Source organism: Mobula hypostoma, chromosome 21 (genome assembly GCF_963921235.1).
Source record: "Mobula hypostoma chromosome 21, sMobHyp1.1, whole genome shotgun sequence".
NCBI lineage: Eukaryota > Metazoa > Chordata > Chondrichthyes > Myliobatiformes > Myliobatidae > Mobula > Mobula hypostoma.
Window position 1 is genome coordinate 50,963,919 of NC_086117.1, and position 27,978 is coordinate 50,991,896.

General features: G+C 42.2%; 1 protein-coding gene across 4 annotated transcripts in view; it reads left to right on the forward strand.

Annotated features, from left to right (window-relative positions):
• LOC134360004 (cohesin subunit SA-2-like) overlaps nucleotides 1-27,978 on the forward strand; it is a 109,499-nt gene that overhangs the window by 31,601 nt on the left and 49,920 nt on the right. For all 4 annotated transcript variants that reach the window (XM_063073977.1, XM_063073976.1, XM_063073979.1 and 1 more), the window contains exons 10-17: nucleotides 5,573-5,777; nucleotides 6,051-6,202; nucleotides 7,124-7,197; nucleotides 7,376-7,499; nucleotides 10,986-11,084; nucleotides 11,239-11,318; nucleotides 14,028-14,135; nucleotides 14,666-14,780. In XM_063073977.1, coding sequence (XP_062930047.1) covers nucleotides 5,573-5,777; nucleotides 6,051-6,202; nucleotides 7,124-7,197; nucleotides 7,376-7,499; nucleotides 10,986-11,084; nucleotides 11,239-11,318; nucleotides 14,028-14,135; nucleotides 14,666-14,780 — 957 coding nt within the window. The remainder of the gene's footprint in view (nucleotides 1-5,572; nucleotides 5,778-6,050; nucleotides 6,203-7,123; nucleotides 7,198-7,375; nucleotides 7,500-10,985; nucleotides 11,085-11,238; nucleotides 11,319-14,027; nucleotides 14,136-14,665; nucleotides 14,781-27,978) is intronic.

Below are 27,978 nucleotides of genomic sequence, written 5' to 3' on the forward strand. Positions count from 1 at the left end.
GATGCAGTGTCCAACCAAAAACCCATCAAGCTCTGCCTTAAATACACCCAACGACCTCCTTCCACAGCTGCCTGTGGTAACATTCCTCAAATTCACCACCCTCTGTCTAAAGAAATTTCTCCCTGTCTTTCTTTTAAATGGAATCCCTACCATCCTGAGGCTGTGCCCTCTTGTCCTAGACTCCCTCACTATGGGGAAACATCCTTTCCACATCGACTCAGTCTAGGCCTTTCAACATTCAAATGTTTCAATAAGATCACCCCTCATCCTTCTAAATTCCTGTGAGTGCAGATCCAGAGCTATCAAACGTTCCTCATAGGATAACCCTTTTGTTCCTGGAATCATCCTTGTGAACCTCCTCTGAACCCTTTCCAATGCCAGCACATCTTTTGGGTGAGGCCTCAGTGCCTTATAACGCCTCAGCATCACATCCCTGCTCTTGTACTCAAGACCACTTGAAATGAATGCTAACTTTGCATTTGATTTCCTCACCTGCTTGCCAGTTAACCTTGAGGGTGTTCTGCACAGCAACTCCGAAGTCCCTTTGCGTCTCAGATTTTTGGATTTCCTCCCCATTTAGAAAATAGTCTGCACATTTATTTCCACTACCAAAGTGCACGACCATGCATTTTCCAACATTATATTTAAATTGCCACTCTATTGCCCATTCTCCTAATCTAAATCCTTCTGCATCCTCTTTCCACAATGCCACCTGCCCCTCCACCAATCCTCATAATCAGCTGCAAACTTGGCAACAAAGCTAAATCATTGATATACAGCATAAAAAGTAGTCCCAACACTGACCCCTGTGGAACACCACTAGTCACTGGCAGCCAACCAGAAAAGAGTACTTTTATTCCCATTTGCTGCTTCCTACCAGTCTGCCAATGCTCTAATGCCAGTAACTTCCCTATAATACCATGGGCTCTCAACTTGGTAAGCAGCCTCATGTGACACTTTGATGCCTTTTAAAAGTTCAAATGTACAACATCCGCTGTTTCCCCTTTATCTACCTTGCATGCAATCTCCTCAAAGACTTCCACCTGGTCCATCAGGCAGGGTATTCCCTTAAGGAAACCATGCTGACTTTGTCCTACCTTGTTCTCTGTCACCAAGTACTCCATAGCCTTATCCTCAACAATTGACTCCACCATCTTCCCAACCTCGGAGGTCAGGTTAACTGGTCTATTGCCTTTCTGCTGCCTTCCTCCTTAATGAATGGAGAGACATTTGCAATTTTCCAGTCCTCTGGCACCATGCCAGAGGCCAATGACTTTTGAAAGATCATTGCTAATGCCCCCACAATCTCTACCGCTACTTTCAGAACCCTAGGGTGCAGTTGATCTGGTCTGGGTGACTCGTGTAATCCTGGGTCTTTCAGCTTTTTGAGCACCCCTCCCTTGTAATAGTAACTGCACTCACTCCTCTTCCCTTGCATCCTTCAACATCTGGTACACTGCTAGTGTCTTCCACAGTGAAGACTGATGCCAAATTTAGACTCATTTAGTTCATTTGCCATCTCCTTGTCCCCCATTATTATTCCTCCAGCATTTTCTCGTGGTCCTATATCCACTCTCATCTCTTTTATTTTTTATGTACTTGAAAAAGTTTTTACTATCCACTTTGATATTGTTTGCTAGCTTGCTTTCGTATTTCATCTTTTCCCTCCTAATGATTCTTCCAGTTGCTCTCCATAGGGTTTTAAAAGCTTCCCAATCCTGTCTTCCCACTAACTTTTGCTTTGTTTTATGCTCTCTTTTGCTTTTATTTTAGCTTTGACATATTAGCAATTGTTAGTCATAGTTGTAATATTTTGCTATTTGTGTATTTCTTCATTTTTGGAATTCATCTATCCTGCACCACCTTCATTTTTCCCAGGAACTCATGCCATTGCTGCTTTGCTGTCATCCATGCCAGCATCTCCTTCCAATTTACTTCAGCCAACTCCCTTCTCATGCCACTGTAATTTCCTTTTATTCCACTGAAATACTGCTATGTCAGACTTTACTTTCTCCCTATCAAATTTCAAGTTGAACTCACTCATATTGTGATCACTGTCTCCTAAGGGTTCTTTCACCTTAAGCTCCCTAATCATCCCTGGTTCATTACATAACACTCAATCCAGTATAGCTGATCCCCTAGCAGGCTCAACAACAAACTGCTCTAAGAAGCCACCTTCAACAAATTCACTCTCTTGAGATCCATTTCCAACCTGATTTTCCCAATCGACCTGCATGTTGAAACCTTCCATGACTATAATAACATTGCCCTTTGACACACCTTTTTTATTTCCTGTTGTAATCTGTAGTCCAAATCCAGCTGTTTCTGGGAGGCCTGTGTATAACTGCCATCAGGGTCCATTTACCCTTGCAGTTTGGAACTCAACCCACAAGGATTAAACATCTTCCAATCCGATGTCATATCTTTCCACTGATTTAATGCCATTCTTTACTAGCAGAGCCACACCACTGCTTCTGTCTACCTTCCTACCCCTCTGTTACAATGTGTAACCATGGACATTTAGCTCCCAGCTACAACCATCCTTCAGCCACAGATCAGTGATGGACACAACATCATACCAGACAATCTGTAATAGTGCAATAAGGTCATCCAGCTTATTTCTTCTACTCCGTGCATTGAGATCTAACACTTTGAGTACTGTATTTGCTACCCTTTTTGATTCTGTATCCCTAATACACTGATACTTGCCCTGCTGGCTGCAATTATGTCCTATCAGCTGCCTGCCCTTCCTGACAGTCTAACTGTACACTATATTTGCTATCTTACCAGCTGTCCTATCCTGAGTCCCTTAACGCTGGTGCCTACCCACCTGCCAAATTAATTTAAACCCACCCCAACAGCTCTAACAAACCTGCCAGTGAGAATGTTGGTTCCCCTCGGGTTCAGGTGCAACCTGTCACTTTTGAACAAAAGAGATCCCAATTATCCAAGAACCTGAAGCCCTGCCCACCTGCACCATCTTCTGAGCCACGCATTAATCTGCCAAATCACCCTGTTTCTGTGCATGTGGCACAGGCAGCAATCCAGAAATTACTACCCGGGAGGTCCTGCTACTCAGCTTTCTACCTGGCTCTATAAATTCTCTTTCCAGGACCTGTTTGCTTTTCCCTCCTATGTCATTGGTATCAATATGTACCAAGACATCTAGCTGCTCTCCCTCCCTTTTCATGATCTTAATATACAAGATTGCATTTTACTTATGATACAACAAATAGACTTTTATATAGAATTATAGAGGAAATGGTGTGTGAAGGGCAAGAATGTTGATGACGTAGTTAATCAGTGTGCAGATGACACAAAGACTGGCGGTAGAGTGAAGGAGGTTACCCAAGGTACCATGGGGTCTTTATTAACTGGGCCAGTGAGGCAAGGAGTAGCAGATGGAGTTAATTAAGACATATGCGAGGTGAATCTTTTTGCATTTGTATTTACTCAGGAGATGAACAGTCTATAGAAGTGAAGCAAAGCGTCAGCTACATGGACCCTATACAGATTACAGAGGAGGTGTTTGCTGTCTTGAGGCAAATTAGGTTGGATAAATCCCCAGGGCTTGACAAAGATGTTCTCTCAGACCCTGTAGGAGGTGCAGAAATTTCTGGGGCCCTTGCACCGATATTTAAATCATCCTCAGCAGGTGAGGTACTAGCAGATTGGAGGATAGTCAATGTTGTTCTGCTGTTTAAGAAAAGCTCAAAAAGAAACAGGAAACCATAGGCCAGTGAGCCTGACATCAGTAGTGGGGAAAGATATTGGCAGGTGTTCTAAGGGATTAGATATACGAGTGTTTGGACCGATGTGGACTGATTAGAGGTAGTCAGCATGGCTTTGTGCATGGTAGGTCATGTCTAACCAACTTTAGAGTTTTTTGAACAAGTTACCAGGAAAGTTGATGAAGGCAAGGCAGTGGATATTGTCTATATGAACTTTAGCTAGGCATTTGACAAGGTACGGTGTGGAAGGTTGGTCAAGAAGGTTCAGTTGCTCGGCATTCAAGATGAGGTAGTAAATTGGATTTGCTTTGTGGGAGAATGCAGAGTGGTAGTAGATGGTGGCCTCTCTGACTTGGAGGCCTGTGTCCAGTGGAGTGCCGCAGGTATCGGTGCTAGGTTCATTGGTGTTTGAAATCTATATTAATGAACTGGATGAGAACGTGATTAGCTGGATCAGCAAAATTGCAGATGACACCAAGATTGGAGGTGTAGTGGACAGTGAGGAAGACTATCAGAGCTTGCAGTGGGATCTGGATCAACTGGAAAATTGGCCTGATGAAAGGGCAGATTGAATTTAATGCAGACAAGTGTGAGGTGTTGCACTTTGGTAGGTTTAACTAGGGTAGTCTTACCCAGTGAATGGTAGGGTACTGAGGGGTGTGGTAGGACAAAGGGATCTGAGAACACAGGTCCATAATTTGTTGGAAGTGCCGTAACAGGTAGATAGGTTTAAGCACATTGGTCTTCATAAATTGAAGTACAGGAGATGGGATGTTATGTTTAAATTGTATAAGATGTTGCTGAGGCCTAATTTGGAATATTGTGTGAAGTTTTGGTCATCTACCTACAGGAAAGATGTAAACAAGGTTGAAAGTACTGAGAAAATTCATAAAGATGTTGCTGGGTCTGGAGGATGTGAGTTACAAGGAAAGATTGAATAGATTAGGAACTTATTCCTTGAGATGTAAATATGGAGAGGAGATTTGATAGAGGTATACAAAATTGAGGGATATAGATGGGTAAATGGACTGAGGGTGGGTGGAACTACAGCTAGAGATCATGGGTTAAGGATGAAAGGTGAAAAGTAAAATGAGGGGAAACATCTTCACTCAGTGGGTCATGAGTGTGGTACGAGCTGCCAGTGACTCCATGTTGCATTTTGTTACACAAACCAGGCTGGGACTTGTGCAATAAGAGTCTGGGGAGTATAGGAAGACTTAGTTCGTGGGTACATAGTGGCTTGAAAGTGGTGGCACAAATAGACTGAGTGGCCATGAAGTCATTGGTCAGGTATGAGTACAGGAGTTGATATGTCTTGTTGCAAGTGTACAAGTCCTTGTTAAGAGCACACTTTGGAGTACACTTTTGGTCACCCTGCTATAGGAATGCCATTTAATTGGAGAGTGCAGAAGGTTTTCAGGGATGTTGCTAGAACTGGAGCCCTTTGGTTTTCAGCAGAGGCTGCAGAGGCTTGGAGCCTAGGAAGTTGAGGGGTGAGCTCAAAGATAATAAATCATGGGGATCATATAAAAGGTGAATAGCCTTTTTCCCCGGGGTTGGGGTAGTCCAGAAGTAAAGAACCACAAGACATGGGAGCAGAGTTAGGCCATTCAGCCCATCATTGCTAATCCTGGCTCCCACTCAACCCCATACACCTACGTTCTTGCCATATCTTTTGATGCCCTGACTGAGCATTATCTTCCAGCCTCATTACATCTATGCAGTCCGCCTCCACAATTTGTACAATTGTAAGCAGCATCTGGGATGTGTTTGCAAGCTTCTCCTTGCTACTGTTTATACTGTATAGCTTTTGTAGGACATGTAATATTATTACATTGCAGGACAGTGCTGATTACCCTCTGTCAATGGCTGGTCCTGTATGGAAGAAGTTCCGGCAAAATTTCTGTGAATTCATCGCTGTGCTGGTGCGTCAGTGTCAGTACAATGTCATTTACGATGAGTATATGGTGGACACGGTGATTTCCCTCTTGACCGGACTCTCTGATTCACAGGTCCGTGCCTTCAGGCACACCAGCACACTAGCCGGTTAGTATAACATGGTCTACCTGTAGCATTGTTAAATACTGCTCCATTCTCATTGACATTTGGTTTTCTCATAAGGGCGTGGCCATTTGTGGTCAGGTTGGGCGTGTGTGGAGTGCTGCCTGGCATTTGAGGTCAAATGGTGGGGGAAGGGGGAGGGTGGATGAAGGACAGCCCCAGGGTTTCAGGAGTGTAGATGGCTATATGGTGTTTCTGGCTGGGGGCAAATGGTGCTTTCCTGCTATTTGCCACTAATAATTATTTCTGGTGTGACAGCAATGAAGTTGATGACAGCTCTGGTGGATGTGGCCTTGAATCTGAAAGTTCACCAAGAAAACAATCAGCGTCAGTATGACACTGAGCGGAACAAGGCAGCAGGCAAGAGGGCCAATGACCGCCTGGAGATGTTGCTACAGAAACGCAAAGAGGTGAGTAGCAAGTAGTGAGCAAAGGCAGCACTTTTGCATGGGTGTGTGTCTGAGTGCGTGAATGACCACTGCAGGGTGGGAAATAACAGAAGAAATGATGCACTTAGCATGTCAGGTAGTATCTGTTAACATTTCAGGTCATAGACCCTCATCAGTGGTGAGAAGGTGGAAGGATGGATGGACTTAAGTAAATGGACAATTAGGACATGGTCACAGTGGAATTTGTTGTCGTGTACAGGTGCAATGGAAAACCTTGCAGCAGTATCACAGGCACATAACATCATACACATAAGCATTATTCAGAAGAAATCATAAATTGTACATAGTTTTAATAAGAAATAACACAATTACACCAAAGTCTATTTTAGTGCAAAGTGATCAAAGTAGTCATCGTGTTGCTGAACTGCTGTAATTATGCATCTTTACCTGTTATGTTACTAATATCAAAGCTGTGTGACATGCCAAGCAGGCCAATGGGGAGAGGGGAAAATGAGCTGAAATGACTGGATAACTTGCAACAGAAATTATTTGTTTGATACAGACAGAAAGGGGTAATATTGGAGTATTTATTATTGAGTCTGGAAAACTGCAGATGTGTTGTTTCTCAAGCTTGTGTTGGTCCTCATTCCGTCACTGTAGAATGTCGGATGGGTTAAAGTCAGTGTGACATAGAGAAGTAAAGTGCGAGGCAATCAGAAATGCGCTTGCTACCTGCGTATAGAATGCTCAGTCGACACTTTCTTTCCACAGATGCCATCTGATCTGAATGTTTCCAGCAGTTTTTGTTTCTATTTCGATTTTGACATTTGTCAGTTTTTCAAGAAAATTCATTTACCTGTGATTGAATGCATGTGTAGTGCTGCTCTCTATAACCACAACTCGTATTCCACAGAGTACAGTGGCTCTCATCTTGTTTTGCAGTTGCTGCAGAATCAGGAAGAGATTGAAAACATGATGAATGCCATCTTTAAGGGAGTGTTTGTCCATAGGTATCGGTAAGTTGCAGCTACTTAAATACAAAACCCTTCCTTTTGTGATCTAGTTGTCATCCTGAGGCACATTTGTGCTGAATGTGTGCCAGTGATTAAGTGCTGAATATGTTTACTGAAGTATTGGTGATGAGTATTGTGCTATGTAGCCATGTATTGTTGATCTTTTGCACTCACTTGGCAGGGATTTGATCGCTGAGATGCGTGCCATCTGTATGGAGGAAATTGGTATATGGATGAAGCGCTACAGTGACTCATTTCTTAATGACAGCTATCTGAAGTACGTCGGCTGGATGCTACATGACAAGGTATCGGTGTTTTTGTTGTGTTTGGGGGAAGAAATGAATGGGGACAGCAAAATAGTGCAGCAATAGAGCTGCTGCCTCAAGGCTCCAGTGACTCAGGTTCAACCTGCGTTCGAGAGTTTGCACACTCTTCCTGTGTAGGTTGATAGGTTTTGGTGAGAGTAAGTTGCCCTCTTGTGAGTTGCAGAATTTCAGTAGCTCGGGGGAAAAAACTTGCCTGTGATGCGGCTGCGGTTCTGTTTTTCATTATGTCTGTTGTTCAATAAACAACTTTGAATGTGAGGAGGAATAAAATGGAATTAATGTAAAGGGTATTTGATAGGATTCAGTTGGCAGATGAGCCTGTTTTTCTCCTGTATGACTGAGAAAGTGCATTTTCTAAGAAACTGCAGGCTCAGTATTGTTCATAGGACTGTGCAAAAGAAACCACAACCATTATAATAGAAATTTAGAATGAATGAATGAAGATTATAAGGCTAGCTGGAAGGAGCTTAAGAATGAAATTAGGAGAGTCAGAAGGGGTCATGAGAAGGCCTTGGCGGACAGGTTTAAGGAAAACCCCGAGGCATTCTACAAGTATGTGAAGAGCAAGAGGATAAGACGTGAGAGAATAGGACCAATCAAGTGTGGCAGTGGAAAAGTGTGTATGGAACCAGAGGAAATAGCAGAGGTACTTAATGAATACTTCAGTATTTACTATGGAAAAGGAACTTGGTGATTGTAGTGATGACTTGCAGCAGACTGAAAAGCTTGAGCATGTAGATATTAAGAAAGAGGATGTGCTGGAGCTTTTGGAAAGCATCAAGTTGGAAAAGTCGCCGGGACTGGATGAGATGTACCCCAGGTTACTGTGGGAGGCGAGGGAGGAGATTGCTGAGCCTCTGACGATGATCTTTGCGTCATCAATGGGGTTGGGAGAGGTTCCGGAGGGTTGGAGGGTTGCAGATGTTGTTCCTTTATTCAGGAAAGGGAGTAGAGATAGCCCAGCAAATTATAGACCAGTGAGTCTTACTTTAGTGGTTGATAAGTTGATGGAGAAGATCCTGAGAGGCAGGATTTATGAACATTTGGAGAGGTATAATATGATTAGGAATAGTCAGCATGGCTTTGTCAAGGGCAGGTTGTGCTTTACGAGCCTGATTGAATTTTTTGAGGATGTGACTGAACACATTGAAGGAAGAGCAGTAGATGTAGTGTATATGGATTTCAGCAAGGCATTTGATAAGGTATCCCATGCAAGGAGGCATGGGATCCAAGGGGACATTGCTTTGTGGATCCAGAACTGGCTTGCCCACAGAAGGGAAAGAGTGGTTGTAGACGGGTCATATTCTGCATGGAGGTCGGTGACCAGTGGTGTGCCTCATGGATCTGTTCTGGGACCCTTACTCTTCGTGATTTTTATAAATAACTTGGATGAGGAAGTGGAGGATGGGTTAGTAAGTTTGCTGATGACACAAAGGTTGGAGATGTTGTGAATAGTGTGGAGGGCTGTCAGAGGTTACAGCGGGTCATTGATAGGATGCAAAACTGGGCTGAGAAGTGGCAGATGGAGTTCAACCCAGATAAGTGTGAAGTGGTTCATTTTGGTAGGTCAAATACAATGGCAGAATATGGTATTAATGGTAAGACTCTTGGCAGTGTGGAAGATCAGATGGACCTTGGGGTCCGAGTCCATAGGACGCTCAAAGCAGCTGTGCAGGTTGACTCTGTGGTTAAGAAGGCATATGGTACATTGGCCTTCATCAATCGTGGAATTGAATTTAGGAGCCGAGAGGTAATGTTGCAGCTATATAGGATTTGGTCAGACCCCACTTGGAGTACTATGCTCAGTTCTGGTTGCCTCACTGAAGGAAGAATCTGGAACCCATAGAAAGGGTGCAGAGGAGATTTACAAGGATGCTGCCTGGACTGGGGAGCATGCCTTATGAAAACAGGTTGAGTGAACTTGACCTTTTCTCCTTGGAGCGACGGAGGATGAGAGGCATTGATCGTGTGGATAGTCAGAGGCTTTTTCCCAGGGCTGAAATGGTTGCCACAAGAGGACCCAGGTTTAAGGTGCTGGGGAGTAGGTACAGAGGAGATGTCAGGGGTAAGTTTTTTTTTACTCAGAGAGTGGTGAGTGCATGGAATGGGCTGCCGGCAACGGTGGTGGAGGCTGATACGATAGGGTCTTTTAATAGGGTCTTTTGATCGAAGGATAGATTTTGGCTGAAGGTGTTATGTTTTGTAATTCCAGAACCTAATCTAAAGAAAAATATAGGAGCAGGGATACTTGTCGACTTAATTTTTCTTACCCTTTTTTTGTGAGGCCCTCTCATATGACATGATGTTGTAATGACATGTGCCATTCACATACTTTTTCCCTATAACACATTATTATGTAAACAAGCAATATATTTACAATATTACTCATAGTAAATGCACTACACTCTTGCCTGCTTAGCTATAAGCTCCTACTCAATATAGAATGCATCGCAATTCAACTATGTAACATACAGTATATTTCTCTAGTTATTTTATATATCTGACGATGATAGGAGATCTGTGTGGGAGGGTTTTTAAAGTGAAAAAGCCGTCGCACTGAGGTAGTTCCACTCTCTCGACCTCAGAAGCCCAGGTTCACTAGTACGAATGAGCGTAACAAACTGGGGTCTTGCTTAGTTGCAGTGGATGACTGTCTTCCATGCCTTGTCATGTCCTTTGCTCTCCACGGAGCATTGCAGTACTGCATTCTGAGCTGTTGGATTTTACTGTAGATCTCATTCGCCCAGTCCGCCCTGTCTCACCTGTATGAGACTGCTGTCCACCCTCACCTGGCTTAGCCTGTCTGGTGAAGCAGTGTAGTGGGGTGTGGCTGCTGTCACATGCAGACAGCTACTAGGAGCCACAAGTGAGAGCTCTGCCCAGTGGGGACCAAAACTGCCCCAGAATTCAACACCACTTTATTATGTATACCTGTACCTCTGCTCATTAATGCAAATATCTAATCAGTCATTTATGTGACAGCAACTCAATCCATAAAAGCATGCAGACATGGTCAAGGGTATCAATTGTTATTCAGACCAAACATCAGAATGGGAAAAAATGTGATCTAAAATAATGCAAACATGAGGAAATCTGCAGATGCTTGAAATTCAAGCAACACATACAAAAAATGCTGGTGAACACAGCAGGCCAGGCAGCATCTGTAGGAGGAGGTACAGTCGACATTTTGGGCCGAGACGTTGGACGAAGGGTCCTATATCCTATAGATGCTGCCTGGCCTGCTGCATTCAGCAGCATTTTTTGTGTGTGTTGATCTAAAATGAGTTTGTGGGATAATCATTGGTGCCAGACAGGGTGGTTTGAGTATCTCAAACTGTTGATCTCCATGGACAACAGTCTCTAGAGTTAGATGATTTAGATGGGCCAGAGTACTTCCAGTTTGGTGTTAATATTATGAGTGATTTCTTGGTTCTAAACCCACTGTTTCCTGTTACATTGTTTCAGCAACGAGAGGTGAGACTGAAATGTTTAAAGGCACTCCAGCATCTGTATGAAAACAAGGAAATCAGCCAGAAATTGGAACTCTTCACCAACCGCTTCAAGGTAAAGACCTCTTCTACTGTGCCCATAAACAAGATCTGTGAGACAGAGGCAAATTCCCTTCACTAATTAAGATAGCTCCAGCCCCTGCATCAGCTCAAGCCTTGCTGATAGTTTGCTGTTGAACTGAGCTCTTTGGCATTTGATTTCTCTGCAGGACAGAATGGTGTCCATGGTCCTCGACATGGATTCCGATGTTGCAGTAGAAGCAATCAGTCTGTTGACACTTATTCTCCAGTAAGTATTTTCCAGTTTTGTTTATTCATCCATGTGTCATATATGTTGTTAGCATGAACAAGATTTCTTTATTCTTGACTAGCCAAACTGGTAGTCCTATTATGAAAGTATTCCTGCAGTGCTGTCACTTGGGGGCTTGTAGAATTTACCAGAAAATGGTAAAATCAAAACATTGATTATACTGAAGGACTGAGTATCTTTTAGGAATAAAAATTCCAAAGCTTCACAACATTAAGTAAGCAATTTCTAGTCCCCTCTTGTCTACATTTCCTAGACAGGAAACAATCTCATAATGATGGAGAAAGTAATATAGATAAAATGCAATGTTTAAAAGGCATTTAGATGGGTACAAGTAGGAAGGACATAGAGGGCTGTGGACCTAATCCAGGCAAATGTATTAGTGTTAGTAGGTATCATGGTTGATGTAGACAAGGTGGGCTAAAAGGGCCTGTTTCTGCACTGTATTGTTCTGTGAGGAGACAATAAGGCCATTTGCCTTTGAAACCACACTGGCTGTACACAAGAGCAACTAGCTTGTCTTAGTTTTTCTATTCCTGAAAATTCTTTCAATTTGGATTCTCATCCAGCTCTCTTTGAACGTGATAATTCAATCTGCCTTCAATACCAGCAGCACACACCAGGCCTTAATCCTTTGCAGTATATTGAAAATGGCCCTTGTCCTGTCATGTTTTATTCTTTTAGCAATCACCTTTTTATGCCCCATAGTTTTGTAATACCACTGCCAATAGGAATAAGATTTCCCTAACTTTCACTGCATTTACAACTAAGATCTGTGAGCGAGAGGAATATTAGTTTCACTCATCAAGTAATTTTAAGTAATTGTGTCTGGTATCCATCAGTCCACCTAATCTTTCTTTAAGTATCATGTCTTTAAGTATCTCTAAGATTCCCTTGCAGTTGTCTCAGTTACAAGGAAAATGACTCCAGTTGAATCACATAACAAGAGCTACATACCTGTATTTTTTTATGTATCTCTTGCGCACCTTCTCTAAATCCTTACTTGTATCCTAAAATGTGGGGCACGTAATTGTATGCTATATTCTATTGTGCCTCAACCAGTGTGTATGAAGTTAATCAGTGGGATAGTTGTTTCTACTTGTCAAGGTTTGCAGAGCGGCACAGTCTTAAAAGTTTATTGAGCCTCAGCAAATACCATAAATAAAATCATGTAAGAAGTATGACTGCAAGTAATAGGATGCGTGAATTAATAGATTATATGACAAGTACAACAAGCTATTTTATGTTAATATGACTGCTATATTCTGTATCTTACATGGAATAAACAGGTCATTGTACCTGTGGCATCCAGTCCTATGTTGTCTCATAATCCATGTAATTCCAGCAGTTACTTAGAGTGGCCTTTTTCCTGTTCTGTGTGAATTATTGTCAGTTTTATTCTTCTGCATTATCCTTTAACTATAAATGCACTTTGCTTTAATGTCAGATAATTTTGAACCTATTTTATCATTCAATAATCACACCTGCAACCATTTTATGGACCTCTCTTTGATGTACTATCTTGATTATGTTTTTCTCCTCTAAGAATGATCTTTTGACATAGAAATGTTTTATATTAGATCATTAGCATAGTAAAAATAAAAGCTGATTGGAAAGAGTCTAAGCTTTGAACCATTATTTAAAAAACGGTGAATGGGCTTGACTATTGTAATCATTCTGATATTCGCCACTTTTATAGGCAGCTAGAGGAGAACCAGGTGCAGTGGTACCATCTTCATTACTTGTGTGTTGACCTGTAAATCTCTGACAGCCACTGCAGAGGTTCAAGATAGCTTGTTTGTTTTGTATCAGCAGTTTATTCATGATTTTCTCTTAGCTTGCCAGGCTGTTTGAAAAGTTCCGCGCAGGCTCTTTGTTCTTCACAGAATGTTAGGATAGAACCTCTGGATAGTTTCTACTCCATATTGGTTTATGAACCACTTGCTCAACGTATTGTACTGCCCTGATTTGCATGTTGTGTAGACAGCGAGGATACAATATCTGCGGTTGACCACAAATAATGGAGGGCCTTGTGGTTTATTAAGAGAACTTATTGAGAATTGTTCCTTTACCCATTTTTTAAAAAAACCATGATCCCATAAGGATTTTTTGCAACCTGCTATTTTGTTTTCAATGAACTATATACACGTTTTATCTTTTTTAGAGTTAAACCCTCTAATTGTATTTCTACTTCCTATCAAAATGGAACAGTTCACCTACATGGTATTAATTTTTGTTCCACTATCCTATCAACATATCTATCATGCCTGTCACAAGTTTTGCTTAATGGTGTTTGAGATGTAACCCATTTTCTGTTCTTCTGACTCTTCTGTCAATACATCGTGGATTTAAATTCATTTGAGTGTATAATCCTGGTCGACACAAGGAAGGGATATGTGAAAAAAGATGCTGAACAGGTTTTCTGTCTTCCTCCTTAGATGAATATGAAAGATTCTGTGGACTAATCAAAATGAAGCAGGAATATTCTCTTTGCTGATCCTAGCATTGTCACCCTTGACTACTTCATCTAGTCTTTGACTTACTGCAATGAGTGGAATCTTGCATACAGATTGGCTACAGGGTTTCCTACCATCACAGGATTGTACCTCTGATTGTAATGGGTGATTCATGATATATAATTACAAGTCCTTCTTTGTTGATATATAATTACAAGTCCTTCTTTGTTTCCAGGAACACTGAGGATGTATTGAGCAATGACGAATGTGAGTGTGTATACCCCTTGGTGTATGCCTCTCACCGCCCGACTGCAGTAGCTGCGGGAAATTTCGTATATGTTAAGTAAGTTGAATTTCAGCTCTTCATTAGCTGCTGATTTTATTAATATGTGTTCACAGGTTTAATATTGAAGGCTAGCATTGCCACTCACTTTCTTATTAAGTGATTACTCTGCAAAACACATGTTGGAGCAATTGGTTGTGACTGGGTTCACAGCCTTCTTGCTGTTACAATGCATGTTCGAAATGAGTGCCATAAAGGATCATGATAGTAAGGGTATCAAACTGTGTGGTCAACTGAAAGAAATGAAGTTTCAATGATCCTGAAGCAACTTCCCATGTGATAATTGAGTTAATGCAAAGATTTGGCAAAAGCAGTGGGAGCAGCTACTGTGTTTGGGCTAGCTAAAGTGGGCATAAGAAGTCTGTGTATTGCCAGCCCCAGCCCATCATACTCTTCTCCTCTCGGGACTGGGATAGTAAATTCCCAGGACCAGCTAACTCCGGTCATGTATGTCTCCTATGTTATGTTAACTTAAGACCTGATTCTGCCCTTTCGGTTCAGACCTGTCATAAAATACCACCTTGTTTCAGGCTGTGGCAACATTACACTGAAGCTCGAGAGGAGACTATAGCTAACCAGCGAGGCAAACGCAATACAAATGGAGAATTCATTAAGCTGCTGCTCACATTTTTCTTGGAAAGTGAGGTGGGTCATGATCTTTGGATTTACTGATGGTCGATAACCCCATTAGTGAGATTCCAAAATTTCATATCTGTGTAATGTATTTAAATGATCAAAATGCTTAAAGGAAATTCAAGTTGTTTTTGATACTATCCTGTATATTTTTGACCCAAAGCTAAAAAAGGAATTTCCCCCCTTCCCCCCTCCATTTTTAATATGCGTTGTCTCTCACTGAGGACAGTATTTCAGTAACGACACTTGCAATTTCTTTATCCCCATATTCCTACTTTTACTATGCCTAGATTTATTTTTAGCCATCTTCCTGTTTGCATAATTATACAAACTTTTACGAATTTTTCTTGTTGGATCATGCTTGGTCTTTATACATGTTCTCAATTTTAGTTGGTTTCTAAAATTTTTCCAATCCCTATGCCAACCTTAGTAAACCATTTCTTATGATTCAATATTATGGTTAACTTTGAGTTTTTGTCACTCTCAAATTGTGAGATTCTGCTTTATTATGATAACCAAAGTATCTTTGCTGCAAACAAAAAGTTACCGATCGAGATAGAAGAATATTCCAACTTTATCAGGTTCAGGATGACAAAGCAGTTCCTTGACTGCACAGTTGCTACGGGTGCCACCACTAGGGGAGAGCTTGACTCTACTGCTCTATGTTCAGAGGCTGCTCGAGCCAAGCCAACCAAGCCCTAGATTCAACTGGAAGTTAGGCACAAAGCATCAGGCAGCTGAACTCCCTGCTTAACAGTTGTAGGAAGGTGTAAGTGCTGCACTTCTCCACATTCATAACAAGAAGTCCAACTACAGAATGGATTCAATGTCTTAAAACAAGCAATAATTTTCCCCGCTGACCAACTTGTCTTATCCTCCATCTTCTGGGGTACTAGGGATTCAGTTACATGTGACGAGAAGCTGCCCATTGGCAGCTACACACCACTTCAGGCTGTACCATAGGCGGGGTAGTTTTTGGGCTATCTCCTGGGCTGCAATACAACCACAGATTCCATTGTCTTCTCCCCTGCCTCCGACAATGCTGGTAATCGGTAACTATCATCAGGAGCGTCAAGTCAAAGCTAAAGTCTCCCAGCGCGAAAGTCTGATATAAAATGCAAACTCCCTTACCTGCTATCTGACTGCCCTGCTGTAAAAAGAATAGTTGTCCAATTGGCACAAATTACATTGTTCAGTAACAATCTGAGCTGCTGAAATCTGACTTTAGTAGTCTCTTTGAATTTCTAAAAATCAATGGTAAAGACATTTAAGACATTTTTATCTCTGGACCAATTCTCATGCTGGGTCGTGGCTGGGGGCGTATTAGCAGGTTCCCCAGTCACATTGAATTTTGACTTCTATGAAATTTTTAATCTATTTTGGGAACGCACCACTTTTTTCAAATGCCCAGTGCCTGAGGTGGTAGGCTTGCCGCCATATTCAATAAACACAGTGGCCCCACTTAGGGTTAAAAATAAATCACTGAGTAAAACGTCATCCTGTTAAACAAATCTGTCCACAAGTTCAAGCGATCATGCAGGGTATTTGAGATAGAAATGGGAAGACTGGGCTAGAAGTCAACCGTGATATTTTCAAGGAAAAACTAGCCTCTAACGCTGCTGTACGCTCTGCAAGAAGCACCAATTGTTAAACCTGCTCAGAGCTGTAAGTCCTGAGTCGAGCATCTGCCCCAAAATGAGAGGAATTCACAATATTTTTTAATCAACAAAATTAGGGAGGTTATAGCTACAGGTACTGGTAACCTCTATTTGCCCACCTCATAAAAAGATGGCAGCCATGTTAAAATTTACAAGTGTTTCAGATTCATAAGACCATAAGATATCGGAGCAGAATTAAGCCATTTGACCCATTGAGTCTGCTCTGCCATTTCATTATGACTGATCCAGTTTTCCTCTAAGCCTCCATCTACTTACTTCTCCCCATATCCCTTCATGCCCTGACCAATCAAGAATCTGTCAACTTCTGCCTTAAATATACATGAAGACCTGGCCTCCACAGCTGCCTGTGGCAAAGAATTCTACAGATTCAACATTCCCTGGCTGAAGAAATTACTCATCTCCATTCTATAAGGAGATTCATCTATTCTGAGGCTGTGTCCTCTGGTCTTAGACTCTCGCATCATAGGAAACATCCTCTCCACATCCACCATATCAAGGCTTTTCAACCTTGATAGGTTTCAATGGTGTCACCTCTCATTCCTCTAAATTCCAGTGAGTACAGGTGCAAAGTCATCAAATGCTCGTCATTTGTCAAGCCATTCAATCCAGGAGTCATTTTCATAAACCACCTTTGAACCCTCTCCAGTTTCAGCACATCCTTTCTAAGATAATTGACCCAAAACTGCTCATAATACTCCAAGTGAGGTCTTATCAGTGCTTTATAAAGTCAACATTACATCCTTGCTTTTATATCCAAGTCCTCTTGAAATGAATGCTAACATTGCATTTGCCTTCCTCACCACAGACTCAAAAACTGCAAATTAGCCTTCAGGGAATCCTGCACAAGGACTTCCAAGTCCCTTTGTATCTCAGTGTTTTTGTTTTCTCTCCATTTAAAAAAAAAACTTGTCAACCCTTTCATTTCTTCTACCGCCGTGCATGACCATGCACTCCCCACCACTGTGTTCCATCTGCCATTTCTTTGCCATTCTCCTAATCGATCTGTCTTTCTGTAGCTTCTCTACTTCCTATATTCATATCGTCTGCAAACTTTGCAACAGAGTGGCCAATTCCATCATCCAAATCATTGACAGATAAACACAGACCCCTGTGGAACACCACTAGTTACTGGCAGCCAGACAGAAAAGGCTTCCTTTATTCCCACTCTTTCCCTCCTACCAATCAACCAATACTCTATCCGTGCTAGAATCTTTCCTTTAATACCTTGTTATGCAGCTTCATGTGTGACACTTTGTCAAAGGTCTTCTGAAAATCCAAGTTTGCAACGTCAACCAATTCTTTGTCTATTCTGCTTGTTATTTCTTCAAAGAATTCCAACAGATTTGTCAAGCAATATTTTCCCTATGGCCTATTTTATCATGTGCTTTCAAGTATCCTGAGACCTCATCCTTAATCGATTCCCAACATCTTCCCAACCACAGAGGTCAGACTAACTGGTCTATAGTTTCCTTTCTTCCTTTCTTGAAGAGTGGAGTGACATTTTCAATTTTCCAGTCTTCTGGAACCATTTTAAAATCTGGTGATCTTGAAAGATTATTACTAATGCCCTCACAGTCTCTTCAGCCACCTCTTTCTGAACTCAGGTGTGTACAATCTAGTCCAGGTGACTCACTATATCAACCTTCAGACCTTTCAGTTTCCCAAGAACTTTCTCCCTAGCTGTAGTAACTTCTCACATTTCATGACCCCTGACACCTGGAACTTCCACCATACTGTTAGAGTCTTCTGCAGTGAATACTGATACAAAATACTCATTCAGTTCATCCACAATTTTGTTAACCACCATTACTACCTCCAGCATTGTTTTCCAGCATTCCGATATCCACTCTGGCCTCTTGTGTATTTGAAGGAACTTTTGGTAATATTACTGGCTAGCTTACTTTCGTATTCTGTCTTTACCTTCTTTATGACTTTTTTAGTTGTCTTTTGTTGGTTTTTAAAAGCTTCCCAATCCTCCAACTTCCCACTAATTGTTGCTCTGTTATTTGCCCTCTGTTTGGCTTTTTAATGTTGGCTTTGACTTCTCTTGTTAGCCATGGTTGTGTTATCTTTCCTTTAAAATATTTCTACCTCTTTGGGATGTGTATGTCCTGTACCGTCCAAATTTTTTCCAGAAATTCCAGCCAATGCTGCTCTGTTGTCATCTCTGCCAGTATTCTTTTTCAATCAATACCGGCCATCTCGTCTCTTATGCCTCTGTAATTCCCTTTATTCCACTGTAATACTGATACATCTGACTTTAGCTTCTCTTTCTCAAATTTCAGGGTGAATTTGATCATATTATGATTACTTGTCTCTAAAGGTTCTTTTACGTTAAGCTCTAATCAATTCTGATTCATTGCACAATGCCCAATTCAGAATAACTGATCCCCTCGTGGGCTCAACCACGAAATGTTCTATAAAGCCATCTCATAGGCACTCTAGAAATTCCCCCTCCTGTAATCCAGTACGAACCTGATTTTTCCTTGCATCATAGACCAGGGTACTCGCTTCAGTTCCTGATGAGGTAACTGTAACCTTTGGCCAAGAGCAGATTTCATGAGGTGGTGCCTAACCTTCATAAAGTGTTTCGACCCTTAACCACTAAACTGTCCAGCTGGCGGATTAGCAGTGGTGGTCAACTCACTGCCCATCTGCTCCTGACTTTCGGCTCAACTCCTCTCGGCTGCTCCATATCCAGCAAGAGGTTCTCTCTGCTCCCTCCCCCATCCTGCAAGCTGCTTGGTTTTTGCTCTTTTCATCAAGGCCCAGTGCAAACATCAGTCTCCATGCTGACCCTCTATAATTGCTCTCTACAGGGAATAGCCATGCCTGCCATCCTTTGTCCCTGCACTCCTGGGCCTTCCTCTCATGAACCTCCTTGCATCCTTCTTTCTATGGTACTATGAGGTCCACTGGGATGATTTTCTTGTCTGCAGTGGACCATGGTATGATGTCTGGTTGAAGTGTGGTTTACACCAACTCTAGGAACTGCATCTTCCTCCACAATCAACCTTCATCTCCTATGATTTCACAGTTTGCAACAGATTGGATTTAGGCCTCTTTGAAATGACTGGGTTGGACCTCTCCTTGATGAAAGTGACCGCCTGTTTGCCCCTCTGTCGGCTGGTCTCTTTTTACATCTCTGCAGCTCTGGTCTGTCAGCAAGGGACAGCAGGACCTTTTCGTGTCACCACCTGTACCGTCTTTGTGTTAGAACTGTTTTGCATTCTGACAGTATGTGCCAGTGAACCTCGCTGACGACAAAGCTTGCAGTTTGAGGTCCTTCCTCAGCCCCCATGTGTGCGGCTGTGATGATGTAGGGACAGTGTCATGCTTGGACTGCAGGAGGAAAGAAATGGGGAAGGTCTCCAGTCTCCAGTGCTCTGCCCAAGTGATGTGCTTGGGAAGATCCCATTTCGTCCAGGTGCCCTGTGACCCCAACTCCACTGCCTTCCATACCTGCCTTTCAAACTTACGGTTCCATACCTGTGCCTGGACCATGTCACACTTGCACTTGTACTGTCCCATCATTGGAAGTGTGTAGAGCCAAGGCCTTGCAGTCCCAGACATGGGTTGCCGATGATGTTTCTCAATTCAGGGAGCTCACTACCTGGTCTGTGGCTGAGTTGGCAGCCTACTTTCGGCTTGATTTTGTTATTAGCTTGTCATCAGAGTCCCTCAGTGTTAACACAACTCAACATTTTGCCATCTTGAACTTCTCTACTTTAGATGATAATAGCCGGCCTGAACTTATGTAGAGCCCACTGCATATTGAAGTCCCCCAGGACTATTGTAATATTGTCCTTTTGGCGTGCATTTTCTACCTCCCATTGTAAATTGTTGGCCACATCCATACTACTGTTTGGGGGTCTGTATTCAACTTCCATCAGGGTCTTTTTACCCTTACAGTTCCTTAGCTCTATCCACAATGATTTGACACCTTCTGACCCTATGTCACCTCTTTCTAATGATTTGATTTCATTTTTTAACAATAGCAACGCTGTCCCCTCTTATTTCCTGCCTATCCTTTCAATACAATGTGTATCCTTGAGCATTAAGCTTCCAGCTATAATTGTTCAGCCATGATTCAGTGATGCCTACAACATCATACCTGCCAATCTGCAACTGTACTGTAAATTCATCTACCTTATTCCGTATACTGCACACATTCACAATAAACACCTTCAGTCCTGTATTTATCCTTTTCAATTTAGTTTGCCTTTTTATGTAGCAACTTATTCTGTTGTCTGGAATTCTGCCCTATCGACAGCTGTTCCTCACTACATATCGTCTCTGTGTGTAAACTAGCTACCTCGTCTTCAGCACTATGATCCACCTTTCCTACAATACTTGCATTGAAATATATGCATCTCAGGATACTAGTTGCACTATGCTCAACCTTTTGGTTCCTAACTTTGTCTGTGGTCTTAAACAAAGTCTGTCTCAACAAACTCTCCAGTAACTGTTCCCACTTTGGTTCCCCTCCCAATGCAACTTTAGGTTAAATGCCACCATGCAGCATTAACAAACCTTCCCACGAGAACATTCATTCCCCTCCAGTTCAGGTGCAGCTAGTGCCTTCTGTTCAGGTCCCATCTTCCTGGGAAGAGAGCCCAATGATCCAAAACCTTATGCCCTCCCTCCAACACCTTAGCCACGTTTTAAGCTGTATAATATATTGCTAATTCTAGCCTCCCTAGCCTGTGGCACGGGTTAACAATCCTGAGATCACAATTCTGGAGGTCCTGGCTTTTAACTTCACACCTAACTCATGAACTCCTGATGCAGAACCTCATCACTTGAGCTACCCATGTCATTGGTACCTACGTGGACCGTGACTTCTCTCACTGAAGAATGCCGAGGACTCAATCTGAAATATCCCAGATCCTGGTACCCAGGAGGCAACATACCATCTGGGAATCTCATTCTTGCCCTGTCTGTTCCCCTAACTTAAGAATATCATAGCGTGCCTTCCCTTCTGAGTTTCAGAGGCAGACTCTGCCCACGACCTGACCATTGTGACTTTCCTCTGTTAGGTCATCCCCTTGACAGAATCCAAAGTGATATACCTGTTGAGGGGGGTGGGCATGCGTTTACTCCGCACTGGCTCCTTAACCCCTTTCCTCTTTCTGACTGTCACCCAGTTTTTTGTGTCCTGCACCTTGGGTGTAACTACTTCTCTACATGTCCTATCTATCACCCACTCAGCTTCCTAAGTGATCCAGAGTTCACCCAGTTCCAGCTCCAACTCCTTAACACGGTTTGTTAGAAGCTGCAGCTGGATGCACTGGAGATCTCCCTGCCTTCCCACATCCCGCAAGAGGTGCATTTAACTATCCTGCCTGGCATCTCTACTGTCCTAGCTGAGCAGATATAAAGAAGGGAGGGGGGAAAAAAACTTGAGCTTTTCTTTTCTTTGCTTTCTCGGAGTGAAGCCCCAAAGAGCTAAAGCCTTAGGATCACCATTCTGTCCACACTGGCCTCTGCGCTTGCCCCTGCTTTCCTTTAATTTGCTAGCTAAACTACAGGCGGTATCAACTCTTCCATTCCTACGCAAGATTCTTGAGAGTCATTTTCAACCAACTTAACTTTCTGAATGAGAAAGTTAACTTTTCTGAATTCTAGAAAAAATTTGGTCAGGTTTTAGAGCAAACCACAGCATGGAAACGTCCCTTATTACCAAAATTGTTAGCAATCTTAGGCTCGGCACTGATGCCAGTAGGGTCTTAATTCTAATTCTCCTTTAAGTCATGCTTTCGACATAATTGATTACAACATTCTAGATTACATTGAGAACTGGACTGGCATCTCTGGTAGTGCCCTTAGTTTGTTCCATACATATATCCTGGAGAGTTTTTTTTTCCATTGTGGAGATCAGTTTTCTAAAAGAAACAATGTAGCTTTTGGTGTAACTCAGAGAAGATGACATGGTCCTCGATCTTCTTGGACAGATGTCATTAGAGTGCATAAACCTGATTTCCATAGCTAGGCAGGTGACACAATTGTAAATCGATTCAGCCTGATGATAACACCCTATCTTCTCTGGCTTGTTGTATGGCTACAATGAACAAATGGATCAATAATAATTTCCTAAAACTAAATGCAGATTAGCCGGCTGGTGGCGTAGTGGCATCAGCTGGACTTCGGAGTGAAGGCTCCTGAGTTCGAATCCAGCCGGCTCCTTTGCACGCTTTCCATCTGTGCTGGGTTGAGCGTCAAGCTAGCAACTCGGCCTCGTAAAAATAAGAAAGCCTGCTAAAAAAAAAAATGCCGTCATGACAGCGTCCCAATGACTCCACTTGGAGTTGAGGGCTTTCTTCTTAATGAAGATAAAACTGAAATACTTTTGGTTGGTTCCAAAACCAAAAAGTTAAACTTTTTGATAAACTTGGGAACTTAAGTTCCCCTTGTTAAAATTGGAAGTAACAACCTTGGGCATTATTGTTGATTCAGATTTGAATTTTAAATTCCATATAAAGAAAATGAATGAAGCAGCATTTCTACACTTGTGTATCGCAAAGGTACATCTGTTTCTATTACGTTATGATGCCGAAAAAGTAATTTGTACCTTTAAATCGAATAGACTAGATTACTGTAATGCACTTTTAATTGCCTTGCAAAGCAATTTATCAACAGACTTCAACTTCTTTAGCTGGCTGCTAGACTTCTAACTAAAATTAGAATGAGGGAGTATATCACTCTTATCCTAGCTACTCTGCATTGGTTTCCTGTATCTTTTAGAACTGATTTTAAAGTTCCCTTGTTTACAAAGGTCTCAATAGTCTGGGATCTGAGTTATTTTCATTTTATTCTGCTGGAGCTGTCAGGATGACTTCTGCCAGTCTCTTGAATTTAGACAATTGCCCTCAAAAGATAATTAGATCAGTTTTTTTTTAAAAAAGCAGCTTCTAACTGGTGGAACTCAATACCTAAAACTATAAGGGTTGCAGACTCAGTTGACACTTCTAAACACAAGCTCAAAGCCTATTTAGTTAACCTTGAGGAAAGGTCCCTGTGTTCGAATGTCTTTCTCTCTGGATACTGTCGAAAGATGGTACTGAAGTTCTGGGTGTGCGATTTGGGGATTGGATTGTAGTTCAATTGGACTCTTTCGAGTTTGTTTTTAATTTTGTGTTTTCGCTCGTTCCTTGTTGCGTTAGCACGATTTGTTTTGTGCGTAGAGGGGTGAATGATGTTTTTCTTTGAAAGGGTTCCATGGTTTTCTTTGTTTCATGGCTCTCTGGAAAGACAGATCTCAGGGTTGTGTACACTGCATACATACTTTGATAATAAATGTACTTTGAACTTTGAATATTCCTGTTCCCATTCCTCATTTGGCTTATTTAGGAATCTATGCTTCAGGGCTTTTATTAGCAATTGATTTGCTCAGGGTAAAGGAAAATTAAACTTCTCCATGATTGTCTTAACTTTTCTATTACCTCCCCACATTAAATTCTGATAATAACTGTGTGATTGCTGCCTTCACGTCAGTTCTAGATATGACTGACAACAGTCAGGGTTTCTAACTGGTTAAAATTTGGACAGTTTCCTGATTTTTTTTTAACCTGTAAATCCAGGTATTGTTGGTATTTCCTAGGAATAGGTCTTGTATTTTTTGCCTCGGGGGAGGGGGATGGGGAGGGAGTTCAACTCCTTCTCAAATATTATCAAGTATCATCACTTATCTTCTTAATGTGAATAGACCATATACCATGAGATGTAGGAACCGAAGTAGGCCATCCAGCCCATTAAGTCTGCTACGCCATTCAATCAGGGGCTGATCCAATTCTTCCAGTTATCCCCACTCCCCCACCTTCTCCCCATACTCTTTGATGCCCTGGCTAATCAAGAACCTATCTATCTCTGCCCTAAATGCACCCAATGACTTGGACTCCACAGCCGCTCGTGAATTCCACAGATTTACCACCCTCTGACTAAAGTAATTTCTCCACATCTCTGTTCTAAATGGACGTCCTTCAATCCTGAAACTGTGCCTCTTGTCTTGGACTCCCCTACCATGGGAAATAACTTTGCCATATCTAATCTGTTCAGGCCTTTTAACATTCAGAATGTTTCTATGAGATACCCCCTCATTCTCCTGAACTCCAGGGAATACAGCCCAAGAGCTGCCAAGCGTTTCTCATACGGTAACCCTTTAATTCCTGGAATAAATCTCGGGAATCTTCTCTGAACCTTCTCCAATGTCAGTATATCCTTTCTTTAAAAAAGTCCAAAACTGCACACAGTACTCCAGTGTGGTCTCACGAGTGCCTTATATAGCCACAACATCACATCCCTGCTCCTATATTCTATACCTCTAGAAATGAATGCCAACATTGCATTTGCCGCCTTCACCACCGACTCAACCTGGAGGTTAACCTTTAGGGTATCCTGCACAAGGACTCCCAAGTCCCTTTGCATCTCTGCATTTTGAATTCTCTCATCTAAATAATAGTCTGCCTGTTTATTTCTTCTGCCAAAGTGAATACACTTTCCAACATTGTATTTCATTTGCCACTTTGCCCATTCCCCTAAACTATCCAAGTCTCTCTACAGGCTCTCTGCTTCCTCAACATTACCCGCTCCTCCACCTGTCTTTGTATCATCACCAAATTTGTCCACAAATCCACTAATCTCATAGTCCAAATCATTGACATACATCATAAAAAGCAGTGGTCCCAATACTGACCCCTGTGGAACTCCAGCCAAAATAGAATCCTTTTATTCCCACTCTGTTTTCTGCCGAACAGCCAATGTTCCACCCATGCTAGTAACTTCCCTGTAATTCCATAGGATCTTATCTTGCTAAGCAGCCTCATGTGCGGCACCTTGTCAAAAGCCTGAAAATCCAAGTACACTACATCTATTGCATCTCCTTTGACTACCTGCCTGTAATTTCCTCAAAAAATTGCAGTAGGTTAGTCAGGCAAGATTTTCCTTTCAGGAAATCATGCTGGCTTTGGCCTGTCTTGTCATGTGCCTCCAGGTACTACGTAATCTCATCCCTAACAATCGATTCCAACAACTTCCCAACCACTGTAAGGCTAACAGGTCTATAGCTTCCTTTCTGCTGCCTCCCACCCTTCTTAAATAGCAGAGTAACATTTGCAATTTTCCGGTCAGCCAGTACAATGCCAGAATCTATCAATTCTTGAAAGATCATTGTCAATGCCTTCGCAATCTCTCCAGCTACTTTCTTCAGACCCAAGGGTGCATTCCATCAGGTCCAGGAGATTTATTAACCCTCAGACCATTAAGCTTCCTGAGCACCTTCTCAGTCGTAATTTTCACTACACATACTTCATTTCCCTGACACTTTTGAATGTCCAGTATACTGCAGATGTCTTTCACTGTGGAGACTGATGCAAAATACGCATTCAGTTCTTCTGCCATCTCTGCATCTCTCATCACAATATCTACAGCGTCATTTTCTATTGGTTCTATATCTACCGTCAATTCTCTTTTACCCTTTATATACTTTAAAAAACCTTTTAGTATCTTCTTTGATATTAGTCATGAGCTTCCTTTCATAATTCATGTTTTCCTTCCTAATGACCTTCTTAGTTGCCTTCTGCAAGTTTTTAAAAGCTTACCAATCCTCTACCTTCTCATTAGCTTTGGCTTCCTTGTATGCCCTCTCTTTTTACTTTGGCTCTGACTCAGCCACAGTAGTGTCCTCCTTCCATTCGAAAATTTCTTTTTATTTGGAATATATGTCTTGCACTTCCCCCATTTTTTTTTTTCAGAAACTCCAGCCATTGCTGCTCTGCTGTCCTTCCTGCTCGTGTCTCTTTCCAGTCAACCTTGGCCAGTTCCCCTCTCATGCCATTGTAATTTCCTTTGTTCCACTGAAATACCGACACAATGGAATTTAGCTTCTCCTTCTCAAATTTCAAAGTGAACTTGATCATATTGTGATCACTGTTCCCTAAAGGTTCCTTAACCTTAAGCTCTCTTATCACCTCCGGATCATTGCACGACACCCAATCCAGCACAGCCGATCCCCTAGTGGGCTCAACAACGAGCTGTTCTAAAAAGCCATCCCTGAGACATTCTGCAAATTCTCTCTCTTGAGGTCCAGTACTGGCCCAGTTTTCCCAATCCACTTTCATGTTAAAATCCCCAATCATGACATTGTCCTTCTGACACGCCTTTTCTATCTCCTGCTGTAATTTGTAATCCCCATCCTGGCTGTTGTTTGGAAGCCTGTATACCACTGCCATTAGGGTCCTTTTACACTGGTCTTTTCTTAACACAACCCTTTGAAAATCTACACCTTCAGATCCTATGTCATCCCTTTCTCATGTCTTAATATTATTTTTTATACACAGGGCCACACCACCCCCTCTTCCAACTTACCTATCTTTCCGATACACTGTATATCCTTGGACTTCCTGCTCCTAATAGCAGCCATCCATTAGCCAAGTTTCAGAGATAGCCTCAACGTCATACTTGCCAATCTGCAGCTGCATTTCAAGATCATCTGTTTTATTTCTTCTGCTGCCTTCATTCAAATATAACATTTTCAGTCCAGTATTTGTTGCGTTCTGTTTTAACTGCACCGCACCTCTTTTGCCCTGTAACTCATCCCACTGGCTGTAATTATGCCTCATCTCCTGCCTGTCCTTTCTATCATCTGTTGCACGCTATCTTTGATTTATTTATGGTTTTCCCCTTCCTCAGCCCTATCACTCCAGTTCCCATCCCCCTGCCAAATTAGTTTAAACCCTCCCGAACAGCTCTATTAAACTTGCTGCTAGGACAGGGGTCCCCAACCTTTTTTGCACCGTGGACCGGTTTAATATTGACAATATTCTTGCGGTCCGGGAGGGGGGCGGGGGTGGTGTTCAAGTAGGGTTAAACTCACCTTAACATGTCTTTTACAGTTAGGGTTGCCTACTTTCTCACTCTCAAATAAGGGACAAAAGTAGCAGTCAAATATGGGACACTTGTGTTTACCCCGAGAAAGACTACCATGACCATGAAGCCTTGCGCGGGCACCTGTGTGCGCATGCGCGTATGTGCTGAATTTTTTTTTCCACAAATCGGTTTTGGCTTAATCTTCCCGACTGCACTGTACATACATTATTTCTACTTTATATAGGCTGTGTATTTGTCATATCATTCCTGCTTTTACTATATGTTGGTGTTATTTTAGGTTTTGTGTTATTTGGCAGGTTATTTTTTGGGTCTGGGAACGCTCAGAAATTTTTTCCCATATAAACTAATGGTAACTGCTGCTTCGCTTTATGCCATTTCGGCATGAAAGGTTTCATAGGAGTGCTGTACCTTAGTGGGGGAAATAGGGGACAAGGGCGGTCCCGTATGGGACAAGCCAATTTAGCCCAATATACGGGATGTCCCGGCAAATATGTGACAGTTGGCAACCCTATGTTCAAGTTCAACAGTGCGTGATAGTGAATGAGGAAAGGTGCAGCTGACTCATATCATTTCCTTGCGGCCCGGTAGCACATGCTTTGGGACCACCGATATTGGGATATTGGACCCCTTTAGGTTCATGTGTAACC